The following is a 26,647-nucleotide window of genomic DNA, read 5'->3' on the forward strand; positions in this document are numbered from 1 at the left end:
GAGGGCATTTCCCCGCTCGGCTGGACCGGAGAAGGCGTCAATCTGCGGCGGTTAAGAGCAGAGGATTGTTGGGCATAACCAACCATTCCGAGGGAAGGAACGGCATCCCAGCGATATCGGACAGGGACCGTATGGTCTTCTGGGATCCGGCGGTCTTCGATATGTTATCCGGTGGCTGATATCGATACCGCTGGCGAGAATCAGGTAAAGCGGAGCGCCGATTCTCGTCTCGAGGCGAACGGCTATCTCGCGTCGTCCGCTGCTCATATACATATCCATGTTGGCCCTCACCTCGTTTCGATTTAAGATGCGTGACATAAGTGACGCTAGCGGGAGTGGGCGGCTCGCTGAAAGGCTGATACTTGGGTAACGGACCGAAAGGTATGGTGAGGTCTGTCTCTACGCGACAGTGCGTCTGCAGTTCTGCTGCGCGCTGTATGGCCGCGAGACCGGTATCGGTAGGTCTGGGGTGCAGCCCTTCGAAAGGGTCATCTGCCCAAGGTCGACTTTTCTACTCACTTCAGCTGGTACTTCTAAGACTTCTCTTCAGGCCCCGAACTTACCCAAGATATGCCTCGCCCAAATAGCCTGGGCTGGACACGCAGCAAGTGCACAGCTACACCGGCGACCTGGGGAGTGTATCGCTTACCGTTCTGCCTCATCAGCTGATCTGCCTTTGATGATGTCCAATCAGCGACATCAGCACTCAAGATCAACGTACAAGAAGGGTGTATGCGCGGCGGGCGGCGTCGATCTCCATATAGGCTATCTGGTAGTGCCAGATATTCGGCGTCCCATTAACGAGGACGCGGTGGAGTGGCCACTGAGATGAATCAGCCTCCTTCCTCTCCACGAGTCTGACCTCTGCTCTTGCCCAGCAACTGCATCTCATCCCCTCCACTCTCTCATGATGACTGATCGCCGAGCCGACGGGATCAGGCGAGCTCGGGGTCACTCGACTCAACCTTTCGCCATCACTCACCAGGTCGCCAGCCGGTCGAACGATGTCAAAGACCGCTCTGTCCATATCGATCTCCGAGAGAAAGTGTCGTATATCCACCGAGGCCAGCTGAATAGCCGCCAGGTCGACCGCTTTCACCTCGCGCCCCCTCCGGGTGGTAACTTCGATTGTACCGTGCAGGGGTCGAAGGGTGTAAGACTCGTAATTAAAATTGGCAATCTGGTTGGACTCGTGGCTTGACGACAACGCCATGATGTAGCTTATGATGAGTAGTCGGATAGCCTTTGATACAAAGGGGGAGGAAGTATGGAAGCAAGAGATGAGTGGGTGAGCGAAGGCAGAATTGTAAGTTTCACTCCGGAGGAATGTTGCCAAAGGACCCGATCTCTTCCGCCGATGGTGAGTATGTACACTAGACTGCATAATTCAGCGTTCTGTGTCCTAGCTACGTGGCTTATACCGTAGCTCTACACCGGACATCCCTAAAGCCAAATGATATCGGTGACCTGCTTGATCGATTCCTCCTTGGCGGCCAACTTCCACTCATCTCCCCTCTTACCACCCACCGCCCAGATCTCCACCCCACCTCCTTGCTGCCCCGCCAAGGCAACATACTTGCCGTCCTTACTAACCTTCATCGCCCTGATCCCGTCCGCCTCGGTCCTGACGTGCTTGACACTCTCGACCGTCGTCCCGTCCTCTCCGAGCAGGATCACCGCGACCGCATCCCCCTTGCTGGGGTTGTCGAGCTTCGGCAGGTCCTTCTGCGAGTCGTCGTCGTGGATGTGGAGTTCGAGGCGGTTGGACGCGTAGATGACGTTCGGGAAGGCAGAGTTGAGCTGGATCTCGGCAGAGTCCATGAGCTTGGAGTGGGTGCTGGGGACGTTGGGAGGGATGATGGAGACTTTGAAGTCGGGCTTGGGGTGCGCGGGGAGTGAGTCGGAGAGGGAGAAGATGAGAACTTCGTGTGAGAGCTCAGTGAGGCAGTAAAGGTGTTTCTCTGCCAATCAGCTGTATTCCCATCCTCCTGGAGAGCCGACGTACCGTCCGGAGAAAGAGCAAGGTGCCTTGGACCAGCTCCAGCAGGAGCCTGCAGCCATCCCTTGATGTCCAGCCCGCTCTCGCCTTCCCTCACAACGACCCACACCCGGTCACTGCCCAAATCCGCCACGTAGAACTTGCCGTCCTTGGACTCGACGACGTGGTGGATGTGAGACGCCTCCTGGCGGTCAGGGTTGGGCGCCTTGGTATCTTTGTAAGGGTACGGGAAGACGAGGTTGGGTGAGTCGGAAGACTTGGACAGCGCACCGGAGGGGTCGAGGGGGAAGTAGATGGCCGAGCCGCCGACGTACTATCCGTCAGCCTCTATCCAATTTAAGAGAAAGACAACGTACGTTGGCGACAATGACACCCGACCCATCCTTGAGCAGGTGCACTATATCATCAGCCCATGACCTTGCCCAATACCTAATGCTGACAGGGACATACCATGCGCCGGCGCTCCATTCGTCATTCTCTCCGCCGTAACCTCAACCTTGTCTCCCTTGACAATCAGGCTCAATCCCTTGCCCTCCTTCTCATCCTCCGACAAGCTGTACACGACCCGCCCGGCATCGGTAGACTGGGTCGAGGGCTCCAGCCACGAGGCGTTCTGGGGTGCGGGCGAGTCCGAGATGACCTTGATCTTGGACGGGGAAGCCTCAAAGGAGAAGAGGGTGACGGTGTCGCGATATCCGCCGGCGAGGAGTTGGTAGGTCATTTTGTAGGCTGTTTTATTGCTTTTGAGATCGTAAGTGAGATGAGAGATGAAGCGATGAAGGCGAAGGTGAAGGTGAAGGAGAGTTGGGCTATATAGGGGGGCGGTATGACGCGGGTCGGGGCGGAAAAACCTCGGATCGTAATCGCCCTTCGAGTGGCTCCGCAGCGACCTGCTTCTCTTGCAGCTCCAGCGCTGTACCATCTCTATCAAGACTGCATGTGTGCCTCAAGAATGCATGCCAGAGATCCGGGGCGTCACTTTGTCCCTTGCGTCAGCGTGGTGGAAAAGCCCAAAGTCGGAGATTCAATGATTACAAGAACACATACATGTCTTGACCTAAAGTTACTATCTACTCCCTACTCGCTCATCCATTATAAACGATATTGGATGCTCCCAACCAGAAACCTAGACAGCGGTGTTACCAATGTGTTGGGTCCCGGCGTGGATGTGCGCCTTCTCGCCAGCATTCTCCGCCTGACCGACCGAGACCGGGAGCTTGCCGCCCTTCATGCCGGACTCCGCAGCGTAGGTACCGTGAGGCTGCCAGCCGGCCGAGCGACGGGGTGATCCGACCTCCTCCATCATGCGGTCGACCTGCTCGAGGGAAAGACCCTTGGTCTCCCAGATCATGAAGTAGGCGTAGATGAAGCAAAGAACACAGGTCGAACCCCACAGGAAGAAGACCTTGGAACCGAGGTTGGCCTGGTCGGTACCGACGAGGTAGGGGGTGATGACTGAGATAATACAGTTCCAGAGCCAGTTTCTTTTGTTGTCAGCATGATGGATTGCATCACTCTGTGTTGAAAGAAACTCACGAAGCAGTGGAAAGACCGACACCGCGGGACCGGATGGAGATGGGGAAGGTCTCGCCGATGACGACCCAAGCACCTGGACCCCAAGTACTGATTCATCAGCGATGCTTCCGATGTCCCAGCTCAGAAAGTACTCACGAGGCGAAGAAGAAGATGTAGATACAGATGAAGGCGATCTGGGCCTTGGTGACCATGTCGTCGTTGGGGCGGGCGGTACCGATGATGGCGGTGATGAACTCGCAGATCAACATGCCGAGAGCACCCCAGATGAGGAGGGGACGACGACCGAACTTCTCGATGGTGTAGAAGGAGATGGGGGTGGAGCAGACGTTGACAAGGGTGGTGATGAGGGAGATCAAGAAGGGGTTCGAGATCGTTCCGAGGTCCTGGAAGAAGGTGGTACCCTGGATGTCAGCGGAGGCTCAATCTCGCAAAAGCTAGACTTACGAAGTAGAAGATGAAGTTGACACCAGTCCACTGCTGCATCATCTGAATCGAGGTACCGAGGATGACACGACGGAGGTTGGAGCCGGGGTTGCGGAGACCACCCGAGAAGCAAGCGGCCCAAGACGAGAAGTAGCCACCCTGGGGGGAGAGCTCCATCTCGTACTCGTGGTTGGCGACGATCTCGGCAAGTTCCTCCTGGATGTAGGCTGACTCGGCGGGCTGACCACGGATCCGGGCGAGGGCGCGCGCAGCGTCATCGAGACGTCCGCGCTTCACGTACCACCGGGGAGATTCGGGGAGGAGGGCGATACCACCACCGAGGATGATGGCCCAGGCGAGCTGGATGGAGATGGGGATACGGTAGGAACCGGTGTCGAGGCGGTCCTGGGTGGCGTACACAACACATGCGGCGAGGAGGAGACCGATGGTGATGTTGAATTGGTAGCCAGAGACGATGGCACCCCGGACCTTGCGGGGAGCGACCTCGGACATGTAGAGAATGATGATGGCCGAGACGAATCCGACACCGAGACCGGCGACAAGACGACCAGCAATGATCTGAAGTCAGCCAAGTCCGTATCAAGCGAAAAGAGCAAACTCACCAAACCCAAACCAGAGTAGGAAGCGACCTGGAGAATGACACCAACGGCGAAGATGATGCAGCCGGAAATGATGGTCAAACGACGTCCAAAGTAGTCGGCCAAGTCACCAGCGATGATGGCACCGAAGAATGTACCGGCGGAGAGGATAGAGACGATGAGGGATTTGTTGGAGGCGGAGAGGGTGAAGGCATCCTTCTGGGCCTGAGATGCGTTTGCGCCGGGGATCTGGAGACCGGTGTGGAGGTTGATGAAGTAGGGCATTCCCATGACTGGAAGTCAGGTGCTGTTCCCGGTGCCCCAAGTTCCGCCAGCCCCGCCCACGATGGAAACAGCGGGTTCTGAACTTACCACCTGAAATGTACCCAGAGTCATATCCGAAGAGGATACCACCGAACGACGCGAATACACACAAGAGGTACGCCTTGGTCGTGACGGGGGCCTCAACCCGGTTGGGATTGGAGGCAGCGGCGAGAGCGACGGCTCCACCAGGCACTGTTTGTCAGCATGAGATTCTCAAAGGAGGGGACAGATCGGCGTCGAAGAAGCTTCTGAAACGGGGGATGAGACCGACAGATCGAGACTTACTGTTGATAGATGGATGCGGGGTGAAGAGGTGTGTAGAGGAGTGCACTGGCGGCGAGGATGAAGTATGGGACGAGGAAGGGGTGGGCTGTCTGCGGGCCTTATATATAGCTGAGCTGGTAAGCAGTGTGCATGGGCGAGGTTTCTAACCGGGATCCCGTCAACAACGGACCTTGGTCACGCGCTCAGCTATTCTTCGCTGCCTTTGGCAATAGCCATAGAGATCTGACCCTGAATGCGGGCTCCCATGCGGAGTCTCTCAGCAGTCTCAGGGGGAAAGACAGGGGCTGCAAGGGGAAGCCAAGGGGCCGCGACCGGGGGATGCCATCGGACGCAAGGGGGAACCCTTAGCGCTTAGACCGCTTCTATGCTTAGACATACGCAGTTTCAGGTCAAACTTGAATAGAATCCGGTAATTTGAGAAACCGGTTAAAGCGGCGGCGATCGAATGCGGGAACTTGTCATGCTTGCCGCTCGGAACATCTCGGCATTGACGTCACGACTGAGCAGACTGGAAGCTAAAGTTTCGCGTCAAGTGACTGAGCGCAGAAGCTGCAGCTGTCGCATGCCTCGTTTCACATGGATCACGCGCTGCCAACGAAAGGGAGCGACAGGACCTCGAGACACTTGAAGGAAGCGCTCATGTCTGCCCATGCGTTCCCTTCTTCTCCCAGTTTCGCATCCAAATTCTCCGATCGTCACGTTGGTCGTTTGAAAATCTTCCCACTCATTCCTCCTTGCTTGCCGCCGGCATCCCGTTGCGGCATCTCCTCTCCCTGAAATCGCTTGTCGGACGCACAAAGTTACCGCCTCGATGACTCAGGAATGTTCCAAAGTTCCCGATTCTCTCCGGCTCTCCGAATATCATAGCCGGCGGCGGTGGTATTTGGCACGCTGCACCAAGGATTTGGTATTGATGCTGTCGACTTTACTAATAGCGTCTGTAATAATAGAAGCTGTGCGTACCAAGCTACCAAGCGTGTACCAGATGCTTGCTTGGCCTGCGACCGGCGCGCTGATCACTGGCTCAGCCCTGCAGAAGAAGAAGCTGATGCTGACAAGTTCTGATGCATCTGAAGACTTGGCTCGCACTGGCACGGCCCGCGAGCAATGAAGCGATATCGATGACAGGCAACTGATGCAGAACTTCTCTTACATTCCTAGGACATGGTTGCTTACACGTCGATCAGGCCGATCAGATCGTCTCTAGATCTCAACAGCTGATGATGACTCAGCAGACTCAGCCAGCTGGGCTAGTCCAGCAAAGCCCGCGGGCCAGCGGTGGGTCGGCCTGGGCCTGATCGCCTGATCGACCCCAATCTTACCAAGACCCGTGGCTAAGGTGACCGAACGAGAGCGCGTATCGTGAGCGATGGGATCTAGAGTGCATCCATTAACTTTCCATATACTCATAGGCTCAAATAGCTATTGATCGAGACCATGCAAAAGCTCTAGTATCGTGTGTGCAGTATTATGAGGGTCTTCTCGAGCCCCAGACACGAGGTGAAGATCCTATCGAATGATCGATACCAAAGCACCGCAAGCTGACCATTTCCGTGGCCACTCCAGCAAGCATGGTGCAGACTTCTCTTCGTCCCCGGACTGGGAGCTGACCATCAGACCAGACTTGATTTGGGTCTCCCCATGAGATATTGATCCATAGTATTTAACCTTAGGCCTTATTCCTCCATCTCCTCGTCCTCTCCCGCATCTGCCCCTTCCTCATCGTCCTCAGCCCTAGATCCCTCCTTTGCGCCCCGCATAGCCCGCTCAAACTTCTCAATCTCCTCATAACACAGCTCATTCGGCGCCGCATGCCCATGTTCCCGGACGTAGGCGTACTTGATCTTACAGATGTTCCGAATAGCAGCGAGCGCGAAGGGCTTGTACCACCCGTCCTTGGACTACCGGGTCAGCTTCGTCACGCTCGAGTATGAGATGGGCTTACATCGCATGTATCGTTGCGCAAATTGGGATTGTCGATGTATTTCCGCAGGAGCGGATCGGAGATGTCGCATAGCTGAAAGTCGGGCTTGCTGCGATTGATCTCGTGCCCATCGAACATATGTGCCTTCCTACACCCAGTCAGCTTTATCCCCATGGAGAATGGGGCGGCATGGGGCTGAACATACGTCCGATCGACGGGTCCCCTTTCCCCAGCAGCGACCCGCCGTTCCTGCTCAGCTAACCACCAGCCCCCGTCCTTTGTTTCTTCCTCTTCCTCCTCGTCTGCAGACTCGACCGATTGCGCGCGTAGCATAGTGACCTTGGCCCGTTGAACCGTGATGTAAAAGTAGATTCGTTGATATCTGCTAGTCAGCGACCACCACTGTTGGAGCAAGATGGGAACGCACATGTATGCGGACGGCTCGTATACCGGATCATATCCCAGTCGGGCATAACATTTCCAGTATGGTCCAGCTCCAAACGTGTAGCACACGGCGGCAAGGTAGGTCTTTTCGCTGTTCATCAGCTTCACCACATGCCCACAAGACTGGGGCGCACTTGATGACGTTTCGCTCTTCCTCTGGAGTTAGCTGGGCAAGGAGAGCAACCCTGAGCCAGACAGGTCGCTCTTCGAACAGCTAGAGTATCAGCTCGTTCCAGAGTTTGGTTGGGTCGACCCACCTTCTTTAGCTTCTCCAGCAACGGCTGGCTGACTTTTCCCAGCCGATCCTTGACTGCCTTGACTGGCTCTGTTGGGACTTGACCCTTCGCGTGGCCGTGTCCCACCCTCTGGGGCCCGGTAGCGATGAGTCGGGATTTGTTGACATAGCGTTGTCGAGACTCGCCAGTATAGGGGTCGACCGTCATCTCGAGTACGCTCTGAGGAGCGTTCTTGTATCTGTTTATCAGCTCACCGATCAAGAATAGGCAGAAAACAGCGAGCTCACCCGTAAGATGGCGGCAGGAAGCGCTGGCTGAAGATAGGCGGCGGTGGGAGATCTAGTCGCGTCCGGAAGGGCATCACCCCAGGTGGTAACTCTTCACCTAGCGGCGGCTCGACGGGGTCCATAAACTCCTCGTCGAGCTGCGCGACACTATAATCGAGAATGGCATTATCTGTCATGAGCTATGCCTCAAGAGTCGACGCGCTGAACTCACAATCCAGCTCCTTGAGCGCACTAACCATACTCGAGATCCGTCCCTCTGGGTTGGGCGTATAATGATAGTCCGCCATATCTTCCATCAGACCGCTTGCATCTGGTACTCACGTCTGAATCGCACAGTCTGAGTGACGAGCCCCACCACCTCCGCAACGAACACTCCTTGCTCCTCCTTCTCTTTCCCCTTGCCCTTTCTCGAGCCGGATCCCTCGATGTCCTGTCCGTCCTCCTCATCCGACGTGGCGACCCTCTTGCGCCGACGCTTGACCCTCAGAAGCAGTTTCGAAGAAGGTACCCTCATCCCACGGACTGGGATGCCAGAGGGATCATCCATCCGATAGCTCATTTCGAGCATAGTGTCAGTTGCGCCTGCGGGCAGGTTGAAGCATGTGTCGAGATTGTCCTGGGTGATGACTTTGAGTAGGGCGGAAGGGTGAGAGACGGTGCTTGGGTATTCGACGGCATTGAAGGTGGTGCGCGGGATATGGCGATAGCGCGCCTTGCCTGCGACCTGCGGCGGAGGCAGGACCGGAGCGGAGCTGGACCCAGCTTCGTTTGAGGACGAGGAATGGTCCGCCATGATGACGAGTTTGGAGCTGACGGCCGCTCAGACCGGACGTTGAGTGATTGTCTGACGTCCAGGCTCTCTAGCAGAGTGCTATTACCTACTCTGGTGACATGAGCTGAAGTAGACAAGGTGGAAGGAAGATGTCCGAAACAAAGAGGTTTACCAAAGTTCCTTCGGCGCGTTTGATCAGTCCACTCCGTTTCACCTTTCAGATTTCGGCGCCTCTTCCCCTTCTTTCCCTCTTTCCGCCTTTATATCGTACCATCCACTCAGCTCGGCGCTCGGAGTGGATAGCTACGAGTCTTGGCTGTCGGTACATACCCCTAGGTGTGCGCCAGACCGCCCACAGCCTGGGCTGTCCGACTCCGATTGAGCGGCTCGCAATGAAGGTGAGTTACCATCTCTTCGTCACTGTAGATCAGCCAATACTGACGCATCCACCCAAATAGTACCTCCTTGACTTCCTCTCGAGCGTACCTGACGCCCCAACGGTCCAAGATGGGGCGTTCCAGCAGCTTATCGTCGACGTGCACGCCGGCAAGGTAAGTCCAGCTCTGACTGTCCTTTGTGCCCATTTCGGCCTCGTCCGGAGCCCATGTCCACTTGATTTGCGAGATGGACTACAGCTAACCTACTTTTTTCTTACCTGCTCATGCCGTCCGGTCCATACTTGATCTCGCATACAGTCCCAGTCACGCTCGAACGATCAATTCTACGAGAGTCTCGAGAAGATCGTCAATGAGCTTAGGAGCTCCGTACGTCATCTCCACCCAAGTGTCGTCTGACCATACTGACCCCCTCAGCCTGAAGCGGCCATCTTCCTCAAACCAGTCTCTAAGAAGGATGCACCTGACTATGCCGACGGTAAGCACTTTCTCCCCTCTATCTAGTGGGGCTGATAAGCAGTCATCAAGCACCCTATGGACCTCTCGACGGTACTCCGGAATGTCAAGGCGCAGAAGTATAAGAACAAGGCATCGTTCGAGCGAGATTTGGACCTCATATGGGAGAACTGTCTTATCTACAACGCCATGGAGGTCTGTCTCTTATCTGCTCGCCGGGAGCGTAGCTGAACAACAGGGACACCCCCTCCGGGCCACAGCGAGATATATGCGCCAGAAAGCGGAACATCACCTCGAGTACCTCCAGGACAGGATGGACCGCCGAGCGGGGTCTGTGCTACACATACCGGGTATAGCGGGGTCGCCGGCGCCTTCGCCGTCAATGCGGAATGGGCCGAATGGTGCGATGAGAGCGGATGGCCCCGGCGCGAATGGGATGGACGAGGATGAGGACGCACCAGGAGAAGAGGAGGATGGGGATGTGGTCATGATGAACGGGGATGGGATCAGACAGAATGGGGACTCTGGTGAGTTGGTTTGACGTAAATCCTGGGCATCTCGGAGCTGATTATGATAGCTGCAAGCAGAGCTGCTAGTGCCGCACCGCGCCCAAACGGAGTACCTGCTATGGTGAGTACCCTTCGGCTTTTATAGATCTTTCTAGCTCATACGGCAGCCATTCCGGGATGATCGCCCCAACCTCACCCCAAACCTCGACTCCTACCCCGCACTCGTCCGTACTCCCTTCAGCATGACACATTTCACATCTTCGCCGTCCAGCCAACCCGGATCCTCATACGCTGAAAAAGGAAAAGCGAAGGAGAGCATATCTACCCTCTCCCCACCTGCTTGGTATCCTGCCCAAGAGGACGGCGAAGGGAAAGCCGAGGGAGGCTGGTGGACCGCCTTCGGACGGGATGAGGCATATACTGCTGGACTGCCGGCCATGGCTCTGGTGCCCCGACCAGTCTCTCGGCCACAGAAGCGAATACCGCGGAGACATCGGACACCCGGTGAGGCGAAGAATGGGTCCACTTCGGCTTCAGCACAAACCAACGGAAATGGGGCTCCACCGCAAGTCAACGGCCATACCCATACATCCCCGCCAAAACGAACCGTGAACCTCGAAACCATCGTCCATCGAACAGTCGACGAACTCCATACATCCCGCTCGATCATCAATTCGATATATGACTGGCAGCGCCTCGAAGCGGAAGGTGGGGCTATACCGCCCATCAAGCGCTTTGACCGGGAGAAGGAGATCCGCAGGGAAGAGGAGGCGGAGAGGAAGCGGGTGAATAGGGAAGAAGGGGCCGAGGCTAGTAAGCGGAGGAAATTGGGTGGGGAGGTCGGAGAGAGACAGGCGGCTTTGGGTGCCAAGAGGGCTACGGCGGGGATGCTGGCTCATGCGGGATTTGATGGTGAGTTTAGGAATGGGTCGAAGGGCGACAGAGCTGATGCTGGTGATTAGGCGCGAATGAGGCCGCATTAGATCTCTTCACTAAGATGGCGACGGAACATATGCGGAATATGGGCCGGACGTTCCGGCTATTACTGGATGGGTTCTCGGGGCAGATGTCGCCTGAGGCGAGTTGTCTTCTGGGGCCGAAAGCAAGGGAAAGGCCTAAGCTGATGAAACAGGAAATCATGCTTCATGCTTTATTCGAGAATGGGCTGGTCAGGCCTCACGACCTCGAATCGCACATCAAGGATGAAATTGAGCGGGAAGGAGCAAAGGTGGCGGAGATGACGCGGAAGGTCAAGCAGGCGTATAACGAAGTGGTGGGTCACAGTGCTTTACTCAACGTAATGGGATTCAGCTGACGGTCTAGACTACCGCACCTGTCATTGAGGACGATATGATGTTTGCGGACAGCGGGGAGATGCTCACTGAGTAAGTTAATCATCACCTAGCAGGCGAGATCAAGCTGACGATATAGTGGGAACTTCGCAGATGAGCTGGGCGAAGACTTCCTGGGTTTGCGAGACCTAGGCGTGGCTCGAGAACACGGTATGACAAACCTCACCATCCCCGCCAATCTCTTCTATGGTCGAAAGAAACGGATGGCCGATACTGCCGCTGCGTAAGTTTCTCTCTATTGTTTATCCTTTTAGATGCTGACGAATCAGTGGCAAGTCAGACGCTCTGGACTACGCTCTTCCCCCACCCTTTATCCCACTCAACGCTACTACCTACACTACTCAACTTCCCGCTCTCCTCCACGCCTTCTTTGCGGCGCGTATCGAGGCTGGGCTGGGTCTGGACGACGATCCCGCCTTTGATGCTCCTCACTCTATCATCGGGAGTCTGGGGCAAGTCAATGTGAAACCTCCAGCGACAACGGGCGCGGCCAAGAAGAAAGCGGTCCCGCCTGCCGCAGCGGCTGCGTCGGTGGCGGTGGATAAGAAGGCGCCGGTAAAGAAGCCATCGTAAGCCTCTTCGCCGGCGCAGGAGATGTTTAGCTGATTAGCAGCAGTATACAGGGGATCGGGAAGGGCAACTGGAGTGAGTTTGAGCGGGCCTGATCATGGTGATTAGGCTGATCAGACCAGTCCGTCCTAAAAAGGCCGCGACGGCCGGCAAGAATGGCCCTGCTTTCGTCATAAACGGCTCGACAGCGGGTAGTGCGAACGGCGTAGGAGAAGAGGAGGACGCGGAGGGGGAAGAAGAGTAGATGTAGAGAGCAGTACATAGAGCCATCTACCAGGAGGTGGGGAGGCTGCGACCTGCAGCCTGCACATGCACCATGTGAGAGAGGTCCGCTCGGAGCGGAGGTGCCACTTTGGCTTGGCTCGTCACCCAAAACGGCAAATTCCTCGGCCGGTCCAGCCCTGTCAACCTGCCCTTCATCCTCTTCTTTCCATCATATTCCAAACTATCTATCAAGTGAATCCAGCTGGGCAGCCATCCACCCTGACCTACCATCAGCTCGGTCGAAAGCTGCACATTGCATAGCTCGGATTGGAACCGCTCCCCACACTTTCGTAGACCTTGGTCAAGTTCGAATAAAAAGCCTCCGACCCCTCGGTACGCGCCTACCCCCTCCCACGTCTTCAATACGCGGCGCGATGGACATCGACGGTACAGGCCTCCTAGGAGAGGACGATGTGATGGAGTATGAAGAGGCCGACCCCTCCGCTCCATCCGCCGGTATCCCTATCGAGGCTGATGAGAGCCTCGGGCAATTACTGCTGGATGATGAGGTGATGGGGAATGAGGCGACCACGGCTGGCGAGCTCGATATGCCTGTAGAGGGGGAGGACATTGATCTGGAGGGCGTGGAAGGTGAGGAGGAGGAGGAGGAAGATGGGGACGGAATGGAGCCGGAGCCGACGCCTTTATTCGGGACGGGTGGAGAAGGGGCGAAAGGGGCGAATCCCTTCTCCTTCGCTGGAACCGGGGGCGGTCTAGCTGCTCCTGACTTTGAGGATATCGAGGTAGGGGAAGCAGAGGCGGTAGGGGAGGAACACGTGGAGGGGATCGAAACGCGTGAGGAAGGTGGAGAAGGGGAAGGGTCAAGGGATGTGCAAGTAGGGGCAACGGCGAATCCTTTGCCTATCGCTTCTGCGACGTCAACAGTGCCTGGCTCTGGCGGTGTTGTTGACGGCGACTCGAACCTCATTCCTTCTCCTTCTCTTCCACTCACTCAACCCTCTTCAATTGCTCCTCCTCCCGCCACCCAGAACGCCGTTTCGGAAGCGCCCATACCCCTCGCCGAGCCCACCGGAAACGCAGACGACTACGTCGGCGAAGACGAGGAGGAATACTACGAGGAGGACGAAGAGGCTGGCGACGAGGCCCAACAGCCCACATCTGCCGCTGTATTATCAACGGGCCAACCACACCCGGCCCCAACATCGGGCGTCACCGCGGAAGCGGCACAGGTCGGCGGAGACGACGATAACGGAGAGCTCGAGAACGACGAGGACCTCGGAGACGAGGACGCGCAGGACGAGATGCTAACAGTCAACACACAACCGGGGATCATCCTTCACCTTCCCGATCACCTTCCCACCAGCCTCTTCTTCCCGCTCGATCCGGCCGAGGGGTTGCCGGACGGGATCACCGCCGCGAACCCCGTGTGGTTTGCGGATCGGCATGCGGAGCTGGCGCAGGTGCCTCTCACGAAGCTGCTGGAGGCGGTGCGGGAGCTGGCGGATGGTGATGCGTATCATAAAGGCAGGGAGTTGATTCTTGATGAGCACGGGCTCGGGGTGAAATTGTGCGAGGTGGGTTCCAGCTTTCTGCACGAATCAAGAAAGACATGCTGATCATCCAGGACGACAGGCATCTCGATGGCGTGACCCTTCTGGAGTTCCTTCAAGTGCACCACTCGTGCGGCCTTCCTACACCAGTCCAATTCCATGTCAGCTTCGGGCCGCGCCGATTCTGGGACCGATTCGATGCGATCCGGAAAGAACTAGTACATATTGCCGAGCGGAAGCGGCTTGGGCTGAGCGAAGAGCCGGATGAAGATGAGGACGAATTTGGAGAGGAGGAAGTAAGCGATGGGTATGATAGCGAGGTGGAGATGGGGCAGAGTGCGGCGGGGTATGCGGAGCGGAGGTCAGGGAGGGCGCCTGTGGAGCAGGACGAGGCTGGTAAGCTATACATCATCCGCCATGTGGTACATAGCTGACTTACAGCTCGAGCACAGTATGCCGGTTCTGAGCAAGAAGTGAGGCGGGAGAAACGCGGGGAAGCGGAATCAGCGCACCCAAATGCGGACTGGGCAAGAAATTTGGGTGAGCTAAGACACGCTGATTGATGTCGATATTAGCTGATCAGTACAGCGACCGCCCCAATGGCATTCGGTATCGGCAACATCGCCTCAGCTAACCCCCGATCCAGGGAATCCTCCCAGCCCGTTGTCACACCTCGTAAGTCATAGTCTAGCATGTTCAAGTGCTCTTGACATAGCTGACTCCTTTGTAGACGATGATGACGTCGCGCTCCCACCTCCTTCCCAGAACAAAGGAAGGTCAAGCAGGAAAGACGATATAGCTGGTATGTCTGCCTTTCCATCCCTCTTCCTACACTCATCCTCGCGAAGCAGACACTGATTCGAAGCAGACCTGGCCGACACTACCGAAGCATCTTCTACGGACTCGAGAACAGTCAAGGCCAAGATGGACGCTCCCATCGACGAGATACCAGGGGAGGAGGACGGATATGATGACGAGGACGGAGAAGTGCCGGCGCCCAGCGATGTTCCACTGGACGAAATAGCACTGAAGGAAGAGCGAGATGCCGCAGTGGATGATGATGACGGGGTCGAGCTGGAAGCGAGCAAAGAGGACGAGGGTGGCGCGAGCTACGACGCGGAACTCCAGGCGCTGGGTCTGAGCTCCAGGGAAGAGACCCTGCCCGGCGGAGAGCCGATGGGAGATGTCAAGAAGGGGAAGGCGGATGGGACGGTACCGGGCACGGTCGCGTCCCTTGAGCCATCACAACGCGGAGACTCGACGCTCTTGGACATGCCGGAAACGCCGGCCTCGACTCAGCCAGACGTGGTGACACCATTTGAGCCCGAAGCTACCCTGAAGGACAGATTGCAGGCGATCGACGAGATGGGAGACGACGAGGTCGACGCGCTTGTGGCAGGGGACGAGACGGGGGCCGAAGTGGAGGGGGATACCGAGGCGTACGACGGTGAAGAGGGGGCCGAGGATGAGGTGGATGAGGGGTACTTTGAGGGAGATGAGACGGAGGAGGACGGTGCGGTGCCCGTTACGAACCAAGCGGCATTGAAGGCGTATGTCGACGGGAGGATCGAGGAAGGGGAGGAGCCGAAAGATCCGCTGTTGGATGCGGTACAACGAGGAGACCTCCCGATGGAGGTAGCAGAGGACGTCGCGGGGAAAGAGGCATTCGATAAAAAGTATCACGATGATGAGGGCTTCGTAGTGGGTGATGACGGCGATGATTATCGTGAGTATTATTTTGCTAAGCTTGGCTTGCGGGAAGCACGTCAGCTGATCCGAGCAGAGACACAGGACGATGAGCCTGTCGACCCATTCACCAGGAGCACCGGAGATGAATCGCTCAGCGTCCTCACCAACAAGAGATCAGCACCGGATGATGAGCCGCTGTCATCTGGAAAGAGGTCCAGGCAGGGGGACAATTGAGGTGAGCAGCCTTTCCAATCTGCCTTTATGAAATACGCTGACAAATCCAGCCGACTACCATGGCGTCACCCACTTCGACCACTCTTCGTATCGTTCTCAATCCCCTCCGCTTCTCAGTATCATCTCCTATCGCCTCGCGCCGGTTCCATGCCGGGCAAATCGACCGCAAACCTCTCAGATCACGCTTCCGTCCTGTGGATATCTCGGCCAATTCTGCGTGGCCATCCCACTCCGCGTCAGCGGGCCGGCCGGGCATGGTCACGTCCCTACCACATTAAATTCATACCACCATCCCTACGTTCTACCTCCATTTCTTTCATTTCTACTTTGACCTTAACATCCTTCTCTTTGTTCATGCTTGTTTCTTCATCTCACCACCACCTGTCCATCTACCCGCATATAGCCCAATCCCTCCGGCCTAGAAGCCAGAGGGATCGCGGGCTTTCTACATCCTACATTCCTTCCTACTGACAACAGGTAAGTGCGTTTCTTTACGGCGGGGTGGGACCGTTGCGTCGGTTCTGGAGCTACGGTTCAACACACCCAGTTTCGGTGGGGGTTTCAGGAGGCAGTGAGGTGTCTGGGGCTAGCCTGTAGATATCAAAGTATGTGTATACGTTTGCGCTGTGCGATAGGATACGATAATGCATGATGTTCAAGATGAGTACAGCCAGCGCTCGGCCAGCGAACCAAGCCAAGAGAGCAAAGATAACGAGCCGCGAGCTCCGACTCGGCGATGACGTAGTGGCTCGGCGGAAGCAGATCAAGCTTACCCCACAAAGCGCCTCCACAGCATACCTCGCCTCGGAGGACAAGGAAAAAGAGCTCTGATCAGGCTGCGTATCAGCTTATCATCTAATCGACTATCCCTCACTCAGCCCACCACAGCCGTCCCATCGATACAGGTGAGCAGGCTCGCGCGAAAGAGACGCGTAGACTCAGCTGACGCGCTTCTCCTCTCTCCTTTCAAAATTTGATACCCCCACCATTGCACGTTCATTCCTCGCCTGTCTCACTTCACCTCCCCTCCTTTGGACTGCTCTCGGACCTCGGACCCCACTGTTCGGCCGCCTCGGACACGCCGGAATCCTGACACACCCACCGTGCCCTTGACGCCTCCGCACTCCCGCTTGTGCCCCTCTGCCGCTTGGGACTCCCCCACACGTCTCGCTTCGTTCTGTCCCTACTCATCTCCGATACCGCCGGGTCTGGAATTTCGCGAAGCAGACTTTTGGACATAGACATCTCGTGACTACAGCACGTTCCATCTCGTTCAGCTTCTTGGACCTATGTAAGCTGTCCACCTGCTATCTCCCCCTCCGTCCTCTGCTCTCCACTTCGCACGTCCAATTCACTTGCAATACCTCGGACTAAGCTCATCAAATCAGCATCAACTGTTCCATCCACCATGTCCGCCCTTCGCACCTCGCTGAGGCGGATGCCCATCTCGTCAGCCCTGCGCTCCTCCACCTCCACCACCCCCTTCGCTCGCTCCCTCTCTACCCTCCCCGCCCGCCCCCTCGCCTCTGTACCCAGCAAGTACACCGGCCTGGGCGCGTTCCGGTCCCTCAACTCGACTCCGCCAGCCCAGCTCGAGCCGAGCGCGCCGGTGGCGGATGGTGGCGCGACTGATCCGCCAGAGAGTGGGATCAATGTGGACAAGTCGACGCGGATGGATACGTTAGTGCTTTCTCTTTGTCAGGTCAAGGGGTCTGCGAAGTGTGCTGGAGAAGAACTGCTCGGTGGAGTTGAAGCGAGAAAAGGGGGTGCAAACTACGCGAGTGGGTTTCGGAGAAAGAGAGCGTTCCTGGACGGGGCATGAGGTCTCACATCACATCCGTACTGGCTTTAGCTGACCTTTGATCCTCTCCTCAACCCCCCTCGACATATTCCTCTTCATTCCACCTCACCATACGCGGTCGGTCACGCTGTCACGCTTCGCTCCTCCCCCTCCACCTCGTCGACCCGCCACTGCCGCCCACACTAACCTTCTCAAACCTTCCTTGACATTTTTCGCTTTCGCTTACCCCGCCTCCCCTGCCCCGCTTCCTTTGGCGCCTACCCCAACCCTTTCCAACACACAACTTTATCCCTGTCTGCCCCCCCTTTCTACCCATTTGATCGTCATTACATGACGTATTTGTGTACACCACGCTGCGGCTGGCTGAAACATACACACACATGACCCCTGTTGCCCCGCCGGCCCCGCCTCCCTCTCCCCCGACCTCGAAACTTTTCCCCATCTACCCATCTACTCATCAACATCCTCTCGCTTACTCTTACTCCTCCCTTACCTACCGAACCCACTACACCCTTCACCGTTAATCACAACACCTCGTGACCTCCTTTGATCTACCTGCTGCCCGGTTTCGCCCGACTCCCGTACCTTTGTCCGTTTCATCAACCCATACCGAGCACCGCCTGGTCTTTGGATAAATACCTCGCCTGCTCTCCTCCTATCGCCCTCCTCATACCGCCCTCATTTTGCCTACAATGCACCCAAATCTTCGCACCCTCACCCACACGCCCATACCTCCCTTCATCACCCTTTCTGCACCTCGTCCACCGCGTCTTGGACCCCTCCTCTTCTCCCGACCATGCGCTCGATCACTACACTCCACCTCGCGCCTCATGCCACGGCAAACACCCACCGCTCTCTCCTCTGGTATTCGCTTGTCGGCACTGCGGAATACCCCCTCTACGCGCTCTATCGCCTATACCGCTTCTGCCCCGGATGCCATGTTCAGCCACCCACCGCCCGAGCCGGGAGCGGATTTCAACCTCGTCATGATTGGAGCTGGTGTAAGTTATTCTTACGCCTTATTGCAGGCTAGGCTGATCTCCAGAACATCATGTTTGGCTCAGATGAAGGACCATGGAAGTAAGCTTGATGCTATACCTTGAGGAATGTAGCTCACGACCAGCCACTCTTTCCGATTCGAGCACAAGCTTGGCCCTCGTCTCAAGGTCACCGCTCTCATTGACCCCGCTATTGCCCGCTCAGAAGCCGTGCTCGAGGGCAAAAGGCAGAGCTTCGTCGAGTCGGCGTACAGAGACACCAAGACGTACAAGACCATCGAGGATTACTATCACGCTTTGAAGAAGTCTGGTAAACCCTTCCCTGAGTAAGCTCATAGTTGACTCTCAGTGGGTCGGCAGGAGCTAACCGCGCAGTGCCATCGTCATTGGATGCCCGCCTGCCTACCGTGGTGGAACAACCAAGGGGACCGATCTTGAAATTCAGCTTCTCAAGCACTTCCCCCAGACCGCTTACTTCGTCGAGAAGGTGAGCTACAGAGAGATTATCGTCGTCGTCTGAGCTGACTGTATAGCCCGTCGGAACCGGAACCATCGAGGCCGCCAAGACCGTCACCGACGCCCTGATCAAGAACGGCAACATTGTCTCGGTCGGTTACATGCTGCGATACCTCCGCTGCGTCCAGAAGATGAAGCAGATCATCCACGAGAACAACTTGACCGTCATGGCTACCAATGCACGATACGTAAGCTCGAAGTCTCCTACAGGGTATAGGTAGACCTATGCTGACGATGCAGTCCTGCGCGTACGAGGCCATTGCCAAGCCCGCATGGTGGAACAAGGCCATCGATATGGGACCGGTCATCGAGCAGGGTACCCACTTCTGTGACTTGTCGCGATACTTCGGTGGTGATGTGGACATTGACTCGGTCTCGTGAGTTCTCGCCATGACGCCAGTGCAGGGGTAAAGCTGACTGTCAGGGCAAAGTCGGTCGAGTTCTACGAGGCGCCAGGAAAGCTCTCCAAGGTCCCCGTTGACGAGTCTCTCATCCCAGAGGACCAGCGCATTCCTCGTCTGACATCCGCTATCTGGTAAGCTGGATTGTTGTCGACCTGAGGACCATAGCTGATATCACCAGGAAGTACAAGGACGGCGCAGTCGGCTCCTTCACGCATGCTGTCGCTCTCCAGGGTACCGCCTACGCTTGCGAGCTGGAAGTATGGGCTGATGGATACCTCATGAGGTGAGCTGAGTGCCTCTTGATGGGCTTCGGGGCTGTAAGCTGATCACTCAGGCTGGTGGACCCGTACAACGCGCCTACTCTCTATGTCCGTCGACCAGGAGACGACCACGAGGAGAGGCACGTCTACACTGACGACGACCCGTTCTTCTCTGAGGTTTCTTCCTTCATTGATTCCATTGAGGGTGAGCTTTCTAGATCCGTGCCTTCGTCTGTTCCGAGGTGAAGCTGATGACCCAGGTGGACCCGACCCACACATCCTCTCGTCGTTCGAAGACGCTACCAAGACATACGAGTAAGCTCAACGTTCTCCCGCCCTTGTATCGAGCCGCAGCTGACACACTAGGCTCACCTGGGCTATCCGTCTCGCCTCGGAAGCTTCGCGTGCTCCCCGAGTGCAATGATTTATTTCTGGCGAAGCGAGAGTGCATGAAACCTTACCCGTTATCAACCTGTAATGAAAGCAAAATGTGCAATACCGATGCATTGACGAATGGTCTCCTAGTGCTTCATTGGCTTGAGCTTGCTCTGTCTGTGTTTGCTATAGCAGGCTCCACCACTACGCTCATTTCCCCGCTGCAACCAAGTCATAGCATCTTTGGCCGGTCGTCTATAAGCGGCGGATGAGACAAGCTGAATTTGAAGTCCGTGTGTAGCGTTTCAAAGATAGCGACTTTCGTTTGCTATCTCTCCTTTTGCACATCTGTCACCTTCATACTTGTCGTCTACTCACCCTCAGAATGTCCAGCATCAGCCGGACGGAGCGGGATCCGCTGCTCGCTCGCGCCAGCGAAGAGCTTGAAACCCAACACCACAATCTGGCAGGGTACACTCCGCTCCGCTTCCGCCTAACCTGTGCGTCCATCTGGGCCTGCACCTTCCTCGCCTCATTCGACTCGACCGTCCTCGCCACTCTCACCTCGACCATCTCTTCCCACTTCGGCGCGGCCGACCGGGGCTCCTGGTTGGGCACAGCCTACCTCCTCTCCATCTGCTGCTTCACGCCCATCTACGGCCGACTGGCGGATATCCTCGGCCGGCGCGCTGCGCACCTCATCGCCTTGACATTCTTTACGCTCGGTACGGCCCTCTGCGCTTTCGCACCATCCATGAACACCCTAATTGCCGCTCAGCTTATCGCTGGCGTAGGCGGCGGCGGCGTCCAGAGCATGGCGGTGATTGTGTTAACGGACCTGGTGGATCTTCGGCATCGGGGCTTGTTCCAAGGCTATGGGAATATCGTCTTTGGACTGGGTGGGGCGCTGGGCGGACCAGTCGGCGGCTGGATCGCCGATACGTTTGGCTGGCGCGTGGCGTTCATGATCCAAGTACCGATGTTGATGGCGGGCGCGGCGGTCGCTTGGGTGTGCCTCCGCGGTGATCTGGGCGGGGTAGAAGCGAGGCGGAAAGCCAGCGAGGGGGGTACGGCTACCGGACAGAGTCTAGGGAAGAAGCTGCGCCAAATCGACTACCTCGGATCATTGACGCTCGTCGGAGCCGTCGCGTCCCTCATACTCGGTCTGTCACTCAAGACGTCCGGTCATACGCCTTCGAACGGCGAATACGCCTGGACACATCCCTACGTCCTCACTCTCCTCATCTCCTCCCTCGTCTTTACTTTCCTCTTCATCTTTGTCGAAGCCCGCTTCGCTGCCTTCCCTCTCCTCCCTCTATCACTCCTCTCCCGCCGAACACCCGCAGCAGTCGCCTTCTCCCTCTTCGTACTCTCCACAAACCAATTCTCGCTCCTTTACAATGTTCCTCTCTTCTTCACTGCCGTCCGCGGCACGTCCGCCTCCGTCGCTGGCGCACACCTCCTACCATATAGCGCGATGATCGGAATCGGATCGCTCGCCGTTGGGTACTTGATCAGGCAGACGGGGAAGTATTGGACGTTGGACGTGGGAAGCGGCGTGATTGTTCTGGTGAGCGCGCTGGCGCTGACCTTCTGGAATCAGCAGAGTCCGGGATGGCTGTTGTGGACGGCCCAAGTACCCGCGGGATTTGGGTACGCGGGGGTCCTGACGGGGACGCTCGTGGCGCTCATGACGGACGTGCAGCTGGAGGGGAAAGGAGAAGTGTGAGTCAGCTGCCTAACTGAATCCTTTGACTGAAAAGCTGATATCATAGCGCCGTGGCTACGAGCAGTACATCCTCATTTCCTTCTTCCTCTCTCTCAACTAGCTGACCCTCAGTGTCGTATCTCTTCCGCTCAACCGGTCAGGTCCTCGGCGTCTCCCTCTCCTCGGCACTCATCCAGTCCATCCTGACACATGACCTGCCCCTCCACATAACAGGCCCTGCCTCTGCCGAGATCATCGCCAAGATCCGCAGAGATACCGAATCTATCCGATATCTGCCGCCGGCGGAACAAGGGGCCGCGAGGGACGTGTATGCCAAAGCGCTCAGATGGGTGTTTGTGGTGAATGTGGTGTTGGCGGCAGTGGGGGTGTTGGGGCTTTGGGCGGTCAAGGAGGAGGTGATGCCGGAGGGGAATAAGAAGGGAAGGAGGGGAGAGGGGGATGAGGAGGGACAAGAGGGGGTGGCTAGGGAATGAGGAGATCACGGGTGATGCGGAGGAGGCTTGTAGATACGGAGGTCAGATCTGGCGCGGGAGGGTGATCTATCTTAGTCAGATCTCATGGAGAGTGAGTGTATTTTATCGGTAAAGGAGGTAGATGTATCGCTAGGCTGCACAATATTCATATAAGACAACTGAAAAAACAACAGGTTTCCCCCACTCATGTACAAGCTAGATGACCCCCATTCCTCTTCTGCCCAGATGTCACCTCCGAGAGCGTGCCCCTCTTCCTCCCGACCCATGCCCAGACTTTCGGCCCCTCATCCCCTTGCCGCTCGTTGTCTACACTCACATCCCCTCCAAGCAGTGTCGCCCCTGCATCCCCTTCCCACCCCCATCGTCCGCTTTCCCACCCCGTCAAAGCCCCTTTAATCCTACTCACCATCCCCCTATCCCTCCCGGCCACGCCCGTTCCAGACCCCACAGCCGCCGCTGCCGTACCTTTATACTCCAACGCACTGCTCACCCAGACCCACACCGCCTCTTGGCACACCCCATCCCCCATCGCATCAAATACCGGCCGCCCCATGCCACTCTTGAGTCCATCAAGCATCGGCAGTGCGAACTGAACAGGAAGGGACGGGTCGGGATTGATCATTTCCGCGAGGAGCATGGAGGCGAAAGAGCGCTGTAGACTCGCAGGAGCGGAAGAGGGGAGCGTGATGCTCATATCGACGATTTCGAGGTGGCCGCCTGGAGAAAGCACACGAAGGGCTTCGTCTAGCAGTTGAGGCCAGGCGGATTCGGGTAGGCCAAGGGAGAGGAAGCGGAGATGGACCATGTCGAAGGCGCCGGTATCGTACGGTAGAGTGGTCAGGCTGTAAATGATCAGCTCGGTACCAATGTCCACTGAGCCAACAAGGCGAAATGGTCAGCTGAGAGAACGCACAAGTTGGCTCGATCCCATGTAATCCGCTTTTCCACCCCTTCCCATAGCCCCTCTTCGGGCGGCATACCGGCCGAGGAAGATCTTGCGATTTTCTCAGCCTTGACTAGAGCCCCGAGGTCCATCTGACAAGGTACGATATCGAGTCCGACGAATTGCGTTCCTCGCCAGAGCAGTGCTTGAGAGACAGGCCATAGACCCAGACCTGTTCCGATCTGCCCGAGTCAGCTGTTGTTTACCGACTATCGACAGTCGAGGTCACCGTAGCTCACATCGAGGACAGTCTTTGGTGCTTTGCCCTCTTTGACGGAGATGAAGCTGTGTCGTTCGCCTGCTAGGTCGTACATCGACTCGTGTAGCCTTGCTTCTCTGCAATGTCAGATCTTATCAACTTCGTCTCGGGATGCAGCTCACACATCCATCACCTCCTTCTCCCATCCCACTCTGTACACACTTGGCACTTCCTGTCCGTCCGCGCCCACCCAGACTCGCTTCTGGCCTGTCCCGCTTGCAGGCCTGGGACGGTCTTTCCACCCCTCCACTGTGACGACCTCCTCCTCCTCAGACCGTGGCACTATCAGTCCACTACTCGTTGACGCCGAGCCGAACTTTCCGCCTGCGCTCATCGGCAGTCCCTCCTCACTCCTACTCTCCAAAGACATGCTTGTCCTCCGCCCCTTGCCCGCCATCGCACGAACACTGCTCTTTACGGGAGAGACATTCTTCCCCACCTGTCCTTCTCCAGCATGTCGAGGTAGATCCCACGCCGAGCCGAGACGAGAGGATGCGAACGGCAGCACATCATGTACGTCTGGCGCAGCAAACAGGCGGCTTGCATTTGTCGTGAGGGTCGGACGGGTCGGGGACAATGGGTCCGAGCGACCCATTACGCGCTCGCGATTCCGGGTCGATGTGGACGATTGGGTGGATGTCATACTGCGTGCATCCTCCTTGGATGCCCGTGGCAGACCAGAGAGCGGTGTAGAGGCGGAGCGGTGCGATATGGGTGGGCGGGAGTGATCGACCGTGGAGAAAGTAGGAGAGAGGGGGAAGGTGAGCTTGGATGTCGAGGACGGGGTGAAGAGGTCGTTGAAGTCTTCATCGCTTACCAGGGTGCTCGCGAGCGTGGAGGGGCCTGGTTGCGACGGGACGGATACGGAGATGCCCAGCCGAGCGGGTACAGCGGACGCCGAAGTGGATGTCAAGGCTGCGGTACGAGCGTACTCGTGCGAAGGGCGCGGGACGCTCGGACGCGAAAGCAGTCCCGGTCGAGCTTCTGGCCAGCCTGACTCCCTTCGCCCTTCTCCTGCAGTCTGTCCTTTCGCGGGAGATCCCCCAGGCGGCCCAAAGGCAGCTTCCCGCCTCCTCCGTCCTTCCGCCAGTTCTGGAAACGCCTTGTCGCGCCATGTCGAGAGCTTGGATCTTGTCTCTCCCCGAAATGAGTTGAGACGGGTATGGTATTGGTCCGCTGAAGGCGTGCGAAGCCCTGGTCGGCTTGCTGACCGAGAGCGGGGGTCCGGGACTACTTTGAGCGTGGAGGGAGCAGCGTCAAGTATGGTCGGGATGACCTTGACTTGGATAGAGGGATCCTCGTCCCATCCTTGCGGTACGCCCTTGATTGCCGGATCGACGACGGAACCGCTAGGGCTGGGCCGAGGCAGGACCTCTGACGAATCAGATAGCGCCGACCCGCCTGTCGAAGTGAGGGATACCGCCGTGCCTGAGTCGGGCATCATGGTGGATTTCGTGGGCCGAGTGAAGAAGTCCAGAGGAGGAGTCCTCGGGCGACGTGGGGAGGAGCTCCGAGCTGTGGGGGTGAAGACGATCGGGGAGGTGTGCGGGATGGATGAGGCCGGGGTGAGGAGGTTGGGCGAAGAGAGCGAGTGGGAGGAAGAAGAGGGAGGGAGGGACTGGAAGGAGCGGAGAGGAGTATGAGGTGGAGTGGTTGACATCTTGCCGCGTTAGATTGGGAGTGGCCGCTAGCGCTTGGATCGTGTGTGTGTGGGAGGAAGCTCGAGCTTGGACCTTGGCCGAGCTTATGCGCGCTCTGGCGAGTGCTATGAAGTGATCTCGAAGTAAAGTTCAGAAGGAGCTGGACTCGGATGCTTGGGCAGCTACCAGAGGGAGGCGGTGCAGAGTCCGACATGGTGCTAGGATCTCTCAGCGGGTAGGTAAGCCGAAACGAGCTGAAACAAAAGGCGCTTTGAGCGCTGGGCGGACGGTGAGGTGAATGCGGGGTAATCCGGGGTAATGTGGAGCATTGAACGGGAGGAGAGCACATCGGCGGACAAGTAGGGCAAGGCGGGCGGACAGACTCAACTGCTCAACGATGTTGCAGACTCTGGAGAGGGCTACGTGTTTCTTTATCACGTGGCCTTGAGAATAGGCTCTGGATACCAGTGCTCGAGGTCCTGCTTGCAGGCTTTCCTTCTGGCCGAGCTAGCTATGCGCCTCCCTGCATCTCACACCTGCATCGAGGGTTGATCTCACCGGACGCCCTCTGCAGACCTGATGATGCCTCCCAGGATGACCGGAGACCTGCTACTGGTCACACAGCAAAGTCGCACGTCCAAATCGTACCAGCGGGCCGGGCTTAGGGATTGCGGTGGCTACTTGCATGACGAAGGGACCGCATGCGCTCTGAGTCAGCTAGCAATGCTGCTCCCAGCTAGCTACTGGGCAGAGCTAAATGAGGCAGCGCACCACACGTACCCCATACGTACAACATGAGGCTTCCACACCGACGGGGCCGCCCGTTCTCGGCGCAGCGGAAAAGACGCCTCAGCCTCGGTACCCCCGCACTCCAATGTCCGCATCTGTCGGCGTCGTGCCGCTCACGCCACCTCCAGGCGCTTATTCCAGCGGTCCGTCGTCTGCTCTTGGGCATACCGTAGCGATGTTCTGTGCCTGTTCCTGTGATCATGCCTAAATCAGCCATCTACGTCCTTCTTTGCAGTTCTCTCGGTCAGCCTTTCAGCATGTGGGGTGGATATACCTTGGAATCAGCAGCTGTCAGGCACCGTTTCACCCGGTTTCGGATCATCGATCATCGCCACGAGCTTGCGATGACGCAGCATCGCTGCGGGAGGCGGCTCGAGGCGGGGAGCGAAATCAGGCAACATCATGAAGCCGGAGGGAAGATATGCCGTCATGCGGGTGACGACTCCCTGAGATGTCTCAGATTGCCAGCGGTAGAAGCCCATCTCTTTGCCCGCTTCCAGTAGATTGAGCGATGCACATGTCTATCCCGTGTTTCGTATATCCCTAGACGTTCGGTGTTACCATCATCTCTGTCGTTAAGCATTACCATGACAGCGGTACGTCGGTCGGGGAAGGTGGTGAAACCGACGCCCCCTTACATCCGTTCTCGAG

At 57.1% G+C, this 26,647-nt stretch overlaps 10 protein-coding genes across 10 annotated transcripts; 5 read left to right on the forward strand and 5 right to left on the reverse strand.

Moving 5' to 3' along the window:
• Positions 1-37: 37 nt before the first annotated feature.
• Positions 38-1,213, reverse strand: MKK02DRAFT_42464 (uncharacterized protein; the record flags this gene model as incomplete). The annotated part of the gene is made up of 4 exons (XM_053091999.1): positions 38-511; positions 564-653; positions 722-823; positions 983-1,213. 4 exons carry the CDS (start codon positions 1,211-1,213, stop codon positions 38-40), a joined length of 897 nt encoding a protein of 298 aa, XP_052947854.1.
• A 230-nt stretch (positions 1,214-1,443) lies between these two features.
• Positions 1,444-2,720, reverse strand: MKK02DRAFT_42465 (Lactonase, 7-bladed beta-propeller-domain-containing protein; the record flags this gene model as incomplete). Its single annotated transcript, XM_053092000.1, has 4 exons — positions 1,444-1,961; positions 2,006-2,312; positions 2,356-2,396; positions 2,450-2,720. 4 exons carry the CDS (start codon positions 2,718-2,720, stop codon positions 1,444-1,446), a joined length of 1,137 nt encoding a protein of 378 aa, XP_052947855.1.
• Positions 2,721-3,125: 405 nt separating this feature from the next.
• On the reverse strand, positions 3,126-5,412 carry MKK02DRAFT_36022 (general substrate transporter; the record flags this gene model as incomplete). Its single annotated transcript, XM_053089330.1, has 8 exons — positions 3,126-3,173; positions 3,204-3,483; positions 3,536-3,622; positions 3,671-3,936; positions 3,980-4,537; positions 4,582-4,850; positions 4,930-5,073; positions 5,394-5,412. The coding sequence occupies 8 exons, from the start codon at positions 5,410-5,412 to the stop codon at positions 3,126-3,128; spliced, it is 1,671 nt and encodes a 556-aa protein (XP_052947856.1).
• A 1,430-nt stretch (positions 5,413-6,842) lies between these two features.
• Positions 6,843-8,850, reverse strand: MKK02DRAFT_42467 (RNA polymerase III transcription factor IIIC subunit-domain-containing protein; the record flags this gene model as incomplete). Its single annotated transcript, XM_053092001.1, has 9 exons — positions 6,843-7,067; positions 7,112-7,238; positions 7,296-7,472; positions 7,518-7,625; positions 7,669-7,748; positions 7,792-8,008; positions 8,058-8,226; positions 8,269-8,346; positions 8,379-8,850. The coding sequence occupies 9 exons, from the start codon at positions 8,848-8,850 to the stop codon at positions 6,843-6,845; spliced, it is 1,653 nt and encodes a 550-aa protein (XP_052947857.1).
• Positions 8,851-9,221: 371 nt separating this feature from the next.
• On the forward strand, positions 9,222-12,355 carry MKK02DRAFT_42468 (uncharacterized protein; the record flags this gene model as incomplete). Its single annotated transcript, XM_053092002.1, has 14 exons — positions 9,222-9,227; positions 9,288-9,380; positions 9,531-9,593; positions 9,642-9,702; positions 9,745-9,875; positions 9,919-10,207; positions 10,258-10,310; positions 10,357-11,101; positions 11,152-11,462; positions 11,513-11,574; positions 11,621-11,764; positions 11,811-12,110; positions 12,155-12,186; positions 12,234-12,355. The coding sequence occupies 14 exons, from the start codon at positions 9,222-9,224 to the stop codon at positions 12,353-12,355; spliced, it is 2,412 nt and encodes an 803-aa protein (XP_052947858.1).
• A 394-nt stretch (positions 12,356-12,749) lies between these two features.
• MKK02DRAFT_42469 (uncharacterized protein) lies at positions 12,750-15,809 on the forward strand (the record flags this gene model as incomplete). The annotated part of the gene is made up of 7 exons (XM_053092003.1): positions 12,750-13,910; positions 13,961-14,282; positions 14,328-14,426; positions 14,475-14,561; positions 14,617-14,688; positions 14,752-15,612; positions 15,670-15,809. 7 exons carry the CDS (start codon positions 12,750-12,752, stop codon positions 15,807-15,809), a joined length of 2,742 nt encoding a protein of 913 aa, XP_052947859.1.
• A 1,408-nt stretch (positions 15,810-17,217) lies between these two features.
• MKK02DRAFT_42470 (uncharacterized protein) lies at positions 17,218-17,631 on the forward strand (the record flags this gene model as incomplete). The annotated part of the gene is made up of 1 exon (XM_053092004.1): positions 17,218-17,631. The coding sequence occupies one exon, from the start codon at positions 17,218-17,220 to the stop codon at positions 17,629-17,631; it is 414 nt and encodes a 137-aa protein (XP_052947860.1).
• Positions 17,632-18,302: 671 nt separating this feature from the next.
• On the forward strand, positions 18,303-20,212 carry MKK02DRAFT_42471 (putative oxidoreductase C terminal-domain-containing protein; the record flags this gene model as incomplete). The annotated part of the gene is made up of 11 exons (XM_053092005.1): positions 18,303-18,611; positions 18,656-18,690; positions 18,734-18,934; positions 18,984-19,095; positions 19,142-19,312; positions 19,365-19,501; positions 19,549-19,659; positions 19,707-19,811; positions 19,863-19,993; positions 20,049-20,103; positions 20,155-20,212. The coding sequence occupies 11 exons, from the start codon at positions 18,303-18,305 to the stop codon at positions 20,210-20,212; spliced, it is 1,425 nt and encodes a 474-aa protein (XP_052947861.1).
• A 336-nt stretch (positions 20,213-20,548) lies between these two features.
• Positions 20,549-22,365, forward strand: MKK02DRAFT_22680 (putative multidrug resistance protein fnx1; the record flags this gene model as incomplete). The annotated part of the gene is made up of 3 exons (XM_053086609.1): positions 20,549-21,888; positions 21,939-21,955; positions 22,004-22,365. The coding sequence occupies 3 exons, from the start codon at positions 20,549-20,551 to the stop codon at positions 22,363-22,365; spliced, it is 1,719 nt and encodes a 572-aa protein (XP_052947862.1).
• A 184-nt stretch (positions 22,366-22,549) lies between these two features.
• On the reverse strand, positions 22,550-25,008 carry MKK02DRAFT_23487 (uncharacterized protein; the record flags this gene model as incomplete). The annotated part of the gene is made up of 6 exons (XM_053086738.1): positions 22,550-23,207; positions 23,279-23,490; positions 23,548-23,644; positions 23,690-23,849; positions 23,976-24,588; positions 24,799-25,008. 6 exons carry the CDS (start codon positions 25,006-25,008, stop codon positions 22,550-22,552), a joined length of 1,950 nt encoding a protein of 649 aa, XP_052947863.1.
• Between the last annotated feature and the right edge of the window lie 1,639 nt (positions 25,009-26,647).

Source organism: Dioszegia hungarica (assembly GCF_025882075.1).
Source record: "Dioszegia hungarica strain PDD-24b-2 chromosome Unknown MKK02contig_6, whole genome shotgun sequence".
NCBI lineage: Eukaryota > Fungi > Basidiomycota > Tremellomycetes > Tremellales > Bulleribasidiaceae > Dioszegia > Dioszegia hungarica.